We start from the raw sequence: 12,443 nt of genomic DNA on the forward strand, positions 1-12,443 counted from the left end.
TACTGATTCCACCCAAGTCTCCACTCATGCGGATCTGCCATTACCAGAGCCGACATTTCCTCACTCAAGATGGTAGCTCAGGAGCTAATCATGTTGGTAAACTACACTCCTGTTTATCTTCTCAGATGTATCCAAGCTCCAAGAAACTTAAAACCTAGTCAAGAAAGAGCACATCCCTCATTTTACAGAGCCTTGCATATACTCCCCTGAAGCCAAGTGGCTAATGACAGGCCACGCCTGGGCAGAGCTCGGACTTCGATGCAGGGCTCCCTTCACTTCCCACACCGTCTCCATGATGGACAGTGTTGATTGGATGCCCCTGGCCTGTGTTTTTGAAATACCTCTGGTCCGTGGCTCGCACCAGCCACCCAGACTTTTCCTGACTTTCTGCCCCTGCTCACTGGGAAACACTGGTCAGGAAAGAAGCAGTGTAGCAATGAACCAAGCTACTAGACTGTCAGAGAGCCAACAGAAAGTTGCAGAAAGGGGCTAGGAGGGGGCACCTGGGTGGCTCAGTCGTTAAGCGTCTGCCTTCGGCTCAGGTCGTGATCCCAGGGTCCTGGGATCGAGCCCCGCATCGGGCTCCCTGCTCAGCGGGAAGCCTGCTTCTCCCTCTGCCACTCCCCCTGCTTGTGTTCCCTCTCTCGCTGTGTCTCTCTCTCTGTCAAATAAATAAATAAAAATCTTTAAAAAGGGGGGGGCTAGGAGGATGAGAACGAGGGCAAGTCTGTCACCTCTGGTGACTGGAAGGCCACCGATGGCCTGGAGAGAGGGGCTGGAGTGGAGCAGGTGGGGGCCTGCACTCTGCTGGCAGGGGCCCGGAGGAGCCGGCACAGTAGGCAAGGGGCAAGGGGTACAGCGTGTGTCCGTGGAGGCGGAGTTGAAGGGTGAAGGAGTGAAGCCCTAGAAGCCAGCAGAGGCCTCCAGAGACGGGAGGAAGACATGTTGGGGACAGGTCACTTCATGTAACATGGGGACAAATGTGATCACTGGCTCATGAGGGTTGTTGAGCATCCCATGACACCACACGGGCTTTGACTGCGAGGGACCTGCACATTGGGCAGGAGGGGCGCTTCATGCTTCAGAGAGAGAGGGTGGCGAAGGAGAGGACGGTCCCCTCCCCACTGCACCTTGCCGTGGTGCTGGGGGGTAGCTTCGCACACCGGAGCGCCCAGACAGGTTTCCATGGCCCCCGCCCCCCACGGCAGCTGCCCTGGTGCCAGCCGAGGAGCTTCCTTCCCGATGATTCTCAGCCCGCTTTTCAAGTTCACTTTCGTTGCTTACATGTTGAAAGTAAACAGGTCAGGACTTTACCAGCTGCCTCAGAGTCTGGCTCTGTTTGTGCTTGGCTTTGGGAACATTTGTTTATGGCCACTTCTCTCTGGCCTCCCCCGTTCCCTCGTCATTTACTAGTTCGCTCAGCGGCTGCTGAGCCTGAGCTCGTGAGGGCCGTGACCCCGGACTACATCCGGGAGGGCGTGGGGAGGAGCTGATGGCTCACACTGGGGCTTGCCCTCCAGCAGCTCCCCTTCTTGGGAGGAAGATAAGCCAGAAATAGCTATCACCAAAGCTTGAAAGTGACCGGAGGACACAGAGCCAAGGAGGGTGGCAAGGGGCAGACACACACTTGTTGAGCACGTGGACTGTACTGGGTACTGGACACCTGCATAGAGAAAAATAGCTACGTTTTCTTGGCTCTGTTTTATAGAAGAGGATTCCTCCCGCAGAACCCATGATTTCCCTGTGATGGCACTAGCATGTGCCCATTTCGTAACTGTTCATCTTTCCTGCTAGATTGTGATATCCTTCAGGGCGGGGACATGTCCTCTTCATCCCCAGAGGCTCGCAGCGTGCTTTTCCCTTAGTAGTTACCAAATGAATGGGAATGAACCAGATGTTTGCTGAAGGCAGTAGCACTTGGCCTGAGCTTTAAGGAAAGGTGAGGTGCAGACCTGTGGACGTAGGAGGGAGAAGGCACCTCGGGCGGAGGGAACTCCTTTCTTCTTCAACTTCTTGAGTAATACTGGCAAGACAGTTTAACTGGCCCAGCGTCAGGAGGATGCTTTTGCAGTCAGCCCAGGTTTTACCACCAGGCTGCCAGTTGGGCTGTGCGGACAGACTGCCCTTCCTCACAGTTGGTGCCAGGCACAGTGTGGGCAGCCCAGTGCCCAGAGAGCACCAAGAATTTGCCCTATTGTCTCGAGACACCAAAGACAAACAGGTGGGACAGGAATTGTGGCCTAAGCCTTTGACTGCCCCACAGGGAAGCCTTGAGGAAGTGGTCCTTGTGTTGGTGGCACTCATGGCCAGCAGAGGGACCCGAGGTAGAAGGCTGTTGGGAGTCCCCTGCCATGAGAGCTGTTCTGTGCCAAGGCACAGGATATGCCAGCTGGGTTCAGAGAAGGACCATCTAACTCAGCCTGGGGCTTCCAGGAGAGCTTTCTAGTGGAAGTAATACGTATCTCAAGTCTGTAGGATGAGTAGGAATTATCGGTGAGCTAGGCTGGAAAAAGCATCCCAGGCCGAGGGCATAGCAAGAACTAGGGCAGAGAGGCCATAGAGAATAGGGACAGGGGTTCACGAACAAGGTAGGCAAGGCACGGAATGTGAAGGGCCGCCGGCCAAGAGCGGGGAGCGTATCCTACTCTCTGGTGCTGTGGGGGCTCCAGGTGCTGCTCCAAGTGTTTGTACATGTGAAGGATCTCCTGAAGAGGGGTCTGAGAATTTTGCATTTTAATAAACACCTTACCTGATTCTTAGGCTGCACAGTTTTGAGAACCATGGGCACAAAGGGAGAAGAGAAGAAATTCCAAATGGTTCGCATTGGGGAGCACCAAAATTTAAAGTGGTTTTACAGTCTGTTTTGGAGCAAAGTCCCCTTGAGAACACAGTAAAAGCCTCCTTCAGAAAGTTTGCACACTCACTTTTGCAAATAATTTCAGGGAATTCTTAGACTCGTTAAGCCTTTCTGTGGCCCACTTTAACACCCATCCTGTAAGTGGCAAGTAGAAAACTTCAAACGGAGAAGCCTTCAAGGAGCCGCCAAAGAGAAATGGGAGCTGGGGAATAGACAGAGGCAGAGGCAGGAGAGATTTTCAAAAGTATGGACATTGTCACGGCATTTGTTCAGTAAGAGAGATGAGAGGTCTGAGAACTGCAGAGCAGCTGCCTGCACTGGGAAGTGCGCACCAGCGACCTTGTGCGGAGCTGTTTAAGTGTACGTCAGGGACAGACGCCAGGTTCCAAAGGGGCCTGGAGCATGAGCAAGTGTCAAGGAAATGGGGGAAGCAGGCAGGCAGGAGCCTGATGGAAGAGAAGGGAGAGCCAAAGGGAGCAGCCAGCGGTAGGCAGTGGGCACCCACTTGCACCGACTGACATCAAACTCTACGTTCATGGGTGTTTAATCAGGTGCTTAACCCTGGGATGGCTATTGAGTGAAAGATAAAGAAGGCACTCTCAGGAGGGTGACTGCTCGCCCTGGTCTACCTGGGACTGTCCAGGTCTTCGTACCAAATAACCTGCCTCCCAGGAAACTGTTCAGTCCCAGGCGAACCCAGTCCCCAGTCCTGCCAGGGAGACAAGAGTCGGACAGTGTGATGAGCTGTCTGCAGGGGGCGACTATGTCAGGGCACTGGGCTGAGCAGAGGGCTTTGCCAGAGCTGGGGGACAGGGAGGTACCATCTGAGGACAGGGCGTGTGGCTTCTTGGCCAGAGGGGTTGGGGAGAGCAGCCTGCCCTTGCCCAGAACAGCCTTCTGTCTCCCCGGGCCTGGGCAGGCAGGCGGGTGAGGCTGAAGGGCTCCCGCAGAGGCGGCCGCCTCCCCGGCACTGGGCACGGTGGGCCCACCTCAGGAGTTGCAGCTTCCTGACTCTCCAATCCCAGGCGTCATGAGACAGAGAACAGCGTTGGTAATCTGTGACAGATGCTTCTACTTGGCAGCTACTCGCCCTCTGAGAATAAATGGAGTAGGGTTGTAAATGGAGCGTTCCCACGGGCTCAGTAAGTCATAAACACACTTACTCGGAGTTGTGTGTTCAACAAACAGTCATCAGTGTCTACAACATACAAGGGACTGGGGTTACAAAGGGGAAGACAGCAGGGTCCCGCTTCGAGGAGCTCGCAGCCCAGTGGGGAAGGGGATGCAGACGCACATACTGAGGAGCAGGACCAGCTGAAGAGTGCTGTGATAAGCCGCAGGGACAGCACTTCGGGAGCTGCCTCTGGCCAGGAGGCTCAGTGCTGTACTGTTCCCAGCCCAACCCCAGACCTAGTTCCCCTGCAGGCGTCTGTGGTTAGCCCTGTTCCTCTCTGTTCCCTTTTTGGCTTTACGTCCTTTGTCCTTACTTGAATTTACACACTGTCCTTTAAGCGTTTGTTGAAGAAGCCTTGAAAGATACTTGGAGGGTGGAAGCACTGCTGCCCTGGAGAGCACGTGGCTGGGATGGAGTGTGTGAGCCTGGGAGAAGTTCAGAAACTCCTTCCCAGTCATGTCAGTCCCACGGCTGGTGGGGCAGAGATCCTGCACTTTTCCAGAAGCACTGATAGGGCAAGAGCGTAAGGTGCACTTCCGGCTGCCTGCGGGGCAGGCTGTGCCGCAAGCCAGTTTTCTCTCCAAACGCATGAGTGGTTTTTTTTATGTCAGGTCGAGGAAGATCCCTGGTTGCATACAGAAAGTTTGGGATGCGGCTTGCTCTTTTTCTTTTTAAGTGAGGGATTTCAACAGATCTTCAGTAGCAGTCTCCGATGTGTGGTCTGAAGGGGTTAAATGCTGAACCAGTGACAAGACCTTGCTTGGGGCTGGGCTCGGTACTGGGGGCGCCTGGGTGGCTCAGTCGGTGAGGCGTCTGCCTTCAGCTCAGGTCATGATCCTAGGGTCCCGGGATCAAGCCCCTCAAGCTCCCTGCTCAGCGGGGAGCCAGCTTCTCTCTCTGCCCCTCCCTCCTGCTCTGCTCTCTCTTGCTATCTCTCAAATAAATAAATAAAATCTTTAAAAAAAAAAAAGTACTCACTGCTGTCTGATGGACCCCCAAGGTCAGATTAGCCTTGAACGGATGGGGAAACCGAGGCCCAGAATCACACAGTCTTTCTCCTCTAAGCTCCTGACAAAAAGTTTCTTCAAAGCTTCGTGAATGTCTCACCTGCCACTAGGAGGGAAATGACAGGCTTCAATATTTTACAAAATTCCTGTGCCCACAAATACCTGTACAAAAGCCCAGATAAGGGGGTATATAGCTCAGTCGTAGAGCATTTGACTGCAAAAGCCCAGATGACAATGGGATGGGACCACTTTGTTCCAAGAGAACCTTCTTCTGGGAGAGAGACTGGTGGTTCCTACTGCTCAGAGCAGCCTGTTAGGTCCCCAGGGGGAAAAGTCCACCAGCCGGGTGATGCGGCACCATATGAAACAAATCAAACACTGTATTTTGACTGATTTTCCCCCACCAATCAGCTCGTTGTTTTGATCACATAAAGATAGCCTGTCAGAGATGAAGCCCCCCTCAGAACTGACCTCAGCTTTCCCCCCAGCTTCATGCATGCACTTTGGGGCTCCTCAGAGCCGGGGAGGGTGGGGAGCTCTTGAGGCCATGTGGGCACAGGCGCAGATTATATTCAGCCTGCTGAGGGGGAAGGAGGAACTGTCTGTTTTCAGTTAGTAAAGGGAATTTTATATGTAGGTTTTTCATAAATAGTTCATTCGTTCATTCAGTAATAGTTTTAAAAAAGAAAACATTTGTCTGACAGCCCTCAAATGATAACTGATGTAGACAAATGAAGTGTCTGATGCCTGTGGATAGTACAGAGTTTTCATATCCAGGGAAGACGCAGAGAAGACCATTGTCTAGGTGGAGCTCAGAGACAATGTCTGGGCTGGGTGGCAATCAAGATTTTATTAAAACAAACATCCCAAAGGGATATAAGCAAAATGAATCTTAAGTGAAAGAAATGGGTATTTTCTTGCATTTAGGTTTTGTTAGTGGAGATAAAATAAGCTGAGATCAGCAAGCGCTATTCAAATGGGGAAGAAAGAATAGGGCTTTTTGGAACTCCAAGTTCAATTTGAACCTGAAGTATTAACAAGGAGCCGTGGCTATAATTAGAACAAGAAAATTCGTTCTTGGTGTCCCAGCACCTACTAGGGGCAAGCACAGTAGTGGGTACCTTCCACTGTCCCCCACGCCACCCTAAGAGATGTGTGGTGACCCCAGGCACACGCCAGCCCCCAGGAGCTGCGGTTCCTGGCAGAGCACGCTGGCTGTGCGTCTCCCCCACTGAGAACCCCACATCCCCGTCCTCAGCTCGCCTGGGGTTGCAGCTCTTCGTCTGAAGCACACGCAGTGTTTTCTTCAGAAAGCCCCTCCAGGTTCACTGAAGTGTGTGATGAGTTGTATCATTTTCGGGGTAGTTGCGAGCTGTCTGAGGGCAAGAACTGTCATATTCGTCCCTGCATCACTAAATGTTTTTGACTCACTGGCATCTGTGCTTGTCAGACTAAGATGAAAATACCCTACCCAGGGGCGCCTGGGTGGCTCAGTCGTTAAGAGTCTGCCTTCGGCTCGGGTCATGATCCCAGGGTCCTAGGATCAAGCCCCGCATCAGGCTCCCTGCTCGGCGGGAGGCCTGCTTCTCCCTCTCCCTCTGCCTGCAGCTCCCCCTGCTTGTGCTCTCCTTCTCTCTCTCTGTCAAGTAAATAAATAAAATCTTTTAAAAAAGAAAAAAAAAATCCTACCCAGTCGTGGGACCCAGACGCTCAGGGAACACGTGTCAAAGCAGGACTCACTGGAGGAGAGTGCCCCGCGTGACAAGGGGGCTTGCAGCTCTGCCCCGTGGATAACGGGTGGGAGGACGTAGGCGCCCCTTCAGCTGTCCGGTGGGCTGTCACGGCCTACCCAGAACGCCTCTGTGACTGGGGGACAGTGGGTGCCGTGTCGCTCAGAGCAAGGCAGGACGGCCTCACAGCTAAAACCACGTCACAACAAAATGGGCTGCCTTGGGGAGCAGTCTCTGTTGAAGGCTTAGTCCGCCTGCACGTAGGGCTGCTTTAGAAGGCATGCCACATGGGACGCGACAGTGTCCTCTCTCGGCCCTGAGATTCTGCGGCGAGCGTTGATTAAGCATCTGCTACGTGCCAGGCTCTGGGCCCGCGAGACAGGCATGCCCCACCTGCGCTGTAGGCGCAGGGCATGTCACTCTGAGTGTTCCACGAGGCAGACACCAAGACCCTTCAGATGATTAGGGTGCAAGAGATTTACGGGGAATCGTCAGTGAAGCACAGAGGGAGCAGGCAGGGGCAGCCTCAGGCCATGAAGCGGGTCCGCGGTGTGTGAAAGAAGGAAGGGTGCAAGGGCTGAGTGAGAGGCATCTCAGGCTGATGTGGGGCCCCGAGTGAAGGTTCCCCCCGTGGAAGAGCCACATGTCAGGCAGGAATGAGCCAGCTCCGGCAGCCCTGCTATGTTAGTCATTGGTAGAGAGTGGCCCAGAGAAGCATGGCCTCTGTGCATGCCTCGGGGAGGTTGGGGGGAAGGGAGGCGGCAGCTGGGACGTTGGTCAGCTCTGCTCCCAGAACAGGTTCTCTCTTTTTTTTTTAGATTTTATTTATTTATTTATTTGACAGACCCAGCGAGAGAGGGAACACAAGCAGGGGGAGTGGGAGAGGGAGAAGCAGGCCTCCCGTGGAGCAGGGAGCTCTATGCGGGGCTCAATCCCAGGACCCGGGATCACGACCCGAGCCGAAGGCAGACACTTAACGACTGAGCCACCCAGGCGCCCCACACAACAGGTTCTCTTGAAGGAGATCAGAAGGGCACACTTCAGTGGCTGCCACACAGGGATTCTAGAAAGCGTTGCCCATCACACCATATCTTCCCAATTTGCTTCCCCAGAATCCTCTCGAGGGCTTCCGTGGTCACATGCCAACAGGCGGTAGAGCTGGGATTTCAGCTCAGATCCCTCTGACTTATGAAGTCCATGTTTTGCTGCGTATCTCGGGATCTCTCCTAGCTCCTGAGAGCATCAGGAACACACACCTGCTTGCCTATTCACGCTTAGCCACGGAGTGTGTCAGCAGCTGTAAGTGACACAATTTAGCCCATAACTTGATCTGTGCTCAGTTCACATTGGGATGGAACCATGATTTGAGCCAAGGTCTTTCTGCTTCTGTGGACAGTTTCCTCTCACTTCTACTAGACTTCATGAGAACAGGGCCCCAAAGACGTAGCCAGAGGAGGAGGACTCCTCCTTAGTATAGTCTTTTGAGAAATACATGGTTTCGGGCTCCCAAACTCAGAGAAGTCAAAGCATAGCCACATTTTTGTTTTTTTCTTTTTTCTCCCTAATATGGCTATCTTCTGGGAGGACCCACGCCTATTTTGATCATCACTGATTTCCCCTTAAATATTTGTTGAATGAGTGATGAATTATGGGGGGGGGGGAAGTAGCACAGTTGTACAACCAAACCCTTACAGTTCACTCCGATACATCTGCCTACCACAGAGCTCTCACACGGCGTGGCCGGCTGCCATCAAGCACATGCGAGACTCCTGAACCCCAGAGCACAGCTGGGGGGCCAGCAGGAAATTGGAGACCCAGCACTGGCACATTAAGTCAGTGGCTGGACAGCTGTGAAATGTGTGTAGAGGTTCCTATAAAGCCAAGTGGAGGAAGATATGTGGGAAGGCTCGTATATGCACCGGACACAAAATTGCCGTTAAGATTATAAGTCCATACACCGGATCACCACTGTCTGAGTCACGTGGCAGCTGGGGCCTGAGGAAGCTCAGGCCTTTGGAACACTTAGGAACTGACTGTGTAAGCCACGTTGAGGTGTCCAAGTCACTGAGGGCTCATGCCATAGAAACCACTATTTTGTCACCCAACCACGGGGGGTGGGGAGAAGGATCGTTCTCAAATATTTTGTTTTCCTGTCTTCTTAAATATGGTGAAGTGGACATAACATGACTTTTTCTCAACTACTTCGTCTCATCGTTATGATTATCCGTGACTATACACACTTTTGCTTCTGTACTAATTGGCCTCAATTTGTTGGGCTTTAAATATGGTTTCTGATTCTTAAATTGTATCTGTATGGCCTTGCTTTCTGATAACCTCCACTCCTCACTGTTGTGGGCCTGCCTGCCTATAACAGCATGCCTTACCTTTTCAATTTGGGCATTCGTATATGCTAGAGACTAAGAAACTACATGTTCAAGATTATTTGGCTCATGTGTGAATGAAGAGGCCAGTGGGCTCTGAGAGACTCCCTCTGAACACCCTGGTCATGACCATTTTGTCTCTCCAGGGCTTCTAGTGTTTGTTCCCTGGTTTTCTGTCATGTTCTGAACAGATGAAGTTGTTTGGGAAATGTCTTCAGCGAAGTTGGGTGCAGCCGTCTATTTAGTTTTATATATATCGCAGTGTTCTGTAGAAGATCATCTAATCGTTTTGTTGGATGTTGTGAAGAATATTATTTATGTCATGTGCTTTAGAGTCAACAGAACTGGTTGGAAATCCCAAATTTAATCCCTGAATACCTTGTGAATCTTCCCAAGTCTCTGAGCCACTCTTTTCTCGTCTACAAAATGGGGGCAGTGAATGACTGTGTCCTGAGTCATGACACTTAGGTGCTTTAATGCAGTGTCTTATCTAATGCAGTGTCTTATCTAATGCAGTGCCTAGAAGCACTTTCTCCCTGAGAAGAAAGCTGTAAGTCTTTTCTAAGCTATGGAAGCTGTTGGCACAGAACCTCCTCTCTACTTCCTGTGGTCTTTGGAGGATGAAATTCATCTCAGAGATCAGCCCTTCCAGAGACAGGTGGACGCTCTTTGTATCAAGGAGCAGTTGGCCTGTATTTCAGAAAAGGGAAAGCCCACTTCCCTCCCTTGTAGCTGAGGCTGACGCTTAGCTTTTCTGTTGGTCTGCAGTGAACAGAGTATCTGCCAAGCCCGGGCTTCCGTGATGGTCTACGATGACACCAGTAAGAAATGGGTACCGATCAAACCTGGCCAGCAGGGATTCAGCCGGATCAACATTTACCACAACACTGCCAGCAACACCTTCAGAGTCGTCGGGGTCAAGCTTCAGGACCAGCAGGTGAGCACTGGAGCAGCAGGCCAGACTCCTGGGCACACCCCTCCCTACGCACGTATAGTGAAAAGAGGTTAGAAAAAAATAAGGTCAGGATTTGGAGTCAAAGATCCGGGTTCACATTCTGCCTCCGTGTTCTCATACTCCAAGGTAGGAGACCATGAGCACGCTATCTTTTCTGAACTTCATTTTTCACATCTGTCTTACAGAGACAGTAATCCACACGCTGTGTGCCTCACTGTGTTATGATCATATTAGAATAAAATAATAGACGGGAAACAGCTGTGAAAACGATACTCCAGGGCTGTGTTAATGTCTCCTTCCGCCTGCACAGCCGTAAGTGACATGCTGTGAAGATGTTTGGTTCCTCAGCCCGCAAGGCTTACTTTGGAAAGAATATCAAGATGATTTGGGGGCGCCTGGATGGCTCAGTTGGTTGAGCGTCTGATTCTTGGTTTCTGCCCAGGTCATGATCTCAGGGTCGCGGGATCGAGCCCGAGTCAGGCTCCGTGCTGGGTGTGGAGTCTGCTTGAGATTCTCTCTCCCTCTCCCTCTGCCCCTTCCACTCATGCACTCTCTCTCTCTCTATCTCTCTGAAATAAATAAATCTTAAAAAAAAAAAATGATTTGAAGAATCTGGGATCATTTCTGTCCATAAGGGTACCTCCTGGGCAAATCAGACAAGACTGTTTGTGAGTGTACCCGGTAGGTCTGTGCAAATGCAAGTCCAGCTCTGTCAGAAGTAGCCATGGAGGCGCCTGAGTGGCTCAGTCGTTAAGCGTCTGCCTTCGGCTCAGGTCATGATCCCAGAGTCCTGGGATCGAGCCCCGCATTGGGCTCCCTGCTCCACAGGAAGCCTGTTTCTCCCTCTCCCACTCCCCCTGCTTGTGTTCCCTCTCTCACTGTGTCTCTCTCTGTCAAATAAATAAGTAAAATCTTTAAAAAAAAAAAAAAAAAGAACAAGAAGAAGTAGCCGTGGACACATAACTAAGAGTAATCTGACGTGACACAGACTGAAACAGAGACTTGGAAGAAGGGATTGCGTAGCTTCACCACAGTGACTTTGGTTACTACTTCACGGTTCTGCCTCTGCTCTCTCCTTAGAGATCGACAAGGACATTTTTAGCAGTGAAAGTAACAGTTCTGCGGTTTCAGCATTTATGAAAAACCCCTCCTGGCATCCTTTGTTGGTCAAGGCCTTGCTAAATCGAGCAGCAGGTTAGCTGCTATCTCTGTAAGAATCAGCACATTAGCAATTAGAAAACAAAGAACAAAAACTTGGGACTCTATTTTTAGTATGTTGCCTGTTGAATGGGTTTCTGCTTTGGCCAAAGTGGCCCTGTTAAGTTTCAGATTCTTGTGGCTGAAAGGGACAGCCCCACTTCAGGACCCCTGGTGAAAGGTCCAACCTGGAACTCTTGGTACCTTCAGAGGCATCGCTTTCCCTTGTCAATGAGCCTTACTGGTAGGAAGGTTTTTCTAGAAACCTTCTGGAAGCTCCTTCCCTGTTCTTCCAATTCATTGGTTCTGTCTCTGCCTTTTAGAGGTATGCTGTGCTATATATTGCAGGATATATATGGCGACTGTTATGGTGACAACCAGAAGCATCCACACGTTTCCCTAACATCCATGGGCGCAGGCCGGCAGGGCAATACCTCCCTGCTATGTGCCTTTGCCATAAGGTCCATGACTTAGTGCAGCTCCTAGATCACAGTGGGTGTTCCCTGAGTGATTTCTTTAATTGTGACAAGTTTCCCCCGCCCTTCGCACCTCATGGTTGCCCTCCAGGACACACTAGGAAGCCCCACGGTGTGCTGGAAATGCCACAGCACTGGAGAATCAGATTTCCCTGCAACCGACCCGCACCGTGTTTTAGGAGCCTCGGCACCTCACAGCCGCCCTCAGCAGAAGCCACATGCCAAGGCTTGTGTGGGAGGAGACCTTTTCCCCACGCGGGGAGGGACTGTCAGCAGTCCTCAGTGGCCTCCTGGGTAAATTCGAGGCTGTGTTGACTCTAAGAGACTCCCAGAGTCTGACAGAGAAGTTACCAGCACAGCCTTCCCCCTGGAATTGCATGTTCAAGAGACAGGCTCCTAGAATGTGGTTGAGACTCTTTTCCCCAAATGGATGAGGTGTACGTACATACATAGTATACATACATAGCAACATACAAGGGATTCTTAGTAAGCCAAGGTATTAGAGAAAGTGGCAGGAAGCCTGGTCCACAGTAGCTTCTGTGGACCTCGGGAGAAAAGATTGATTTTCACAGATCTGTTTTCCAGTGTCTTTGGACTGCAAGGTTAAACATTTTATGATGTTTTGTTGATGATTTGATGTTGACAAGGTTAGGTAATGCCCTGCCG

The 12,443-nt window shown here is 51.4% G+C and overlaps 1 protein-coding gene across 3 annotated transcripts in view; it reads left to right on the forward strand.

Annotated features, from left to right (window-relative positions):
* Positions 1 to 12,443, forward strand: part of EVL (Enah/Vasp-like) — a 146,368-nt gene that overhangs the window by 80,837 nt on the left and 53,088 nt on the right. For all 3 annotated transcript variants that reach the window (XM_073895872.1, XM_073895873.1, XM_025869374.2), the window contains exon 2: positions 9,918 to 10,086. In XM_073895872.1, the coding sequence (XP_073751973.1) occupies positions 9,918 to 10,086 (169 nt within the window). The remainder of the gene's footprint in view (positions 1 to 9,917; positions 10,087 to 12,443) is intronic.

This window comes from Callorhinus ursinus, unplaced genomic scaffold (genome assembly GCF_003265705.2).
Source record: "Callorhinus ursinus isolate GAN/ISIS: 27379988/994484 unplaced genomic scaffold, GSC_fseal_2.0 scaffold8, whole genome shotgun sequence".
In the NCBI taxonomy this organism is placed as follows: Eukaryota; Metazoa; Chordata; class Mammalia; order Carnivora; family Otariidae; genus Callorhinus; species Callorhinus ursinus.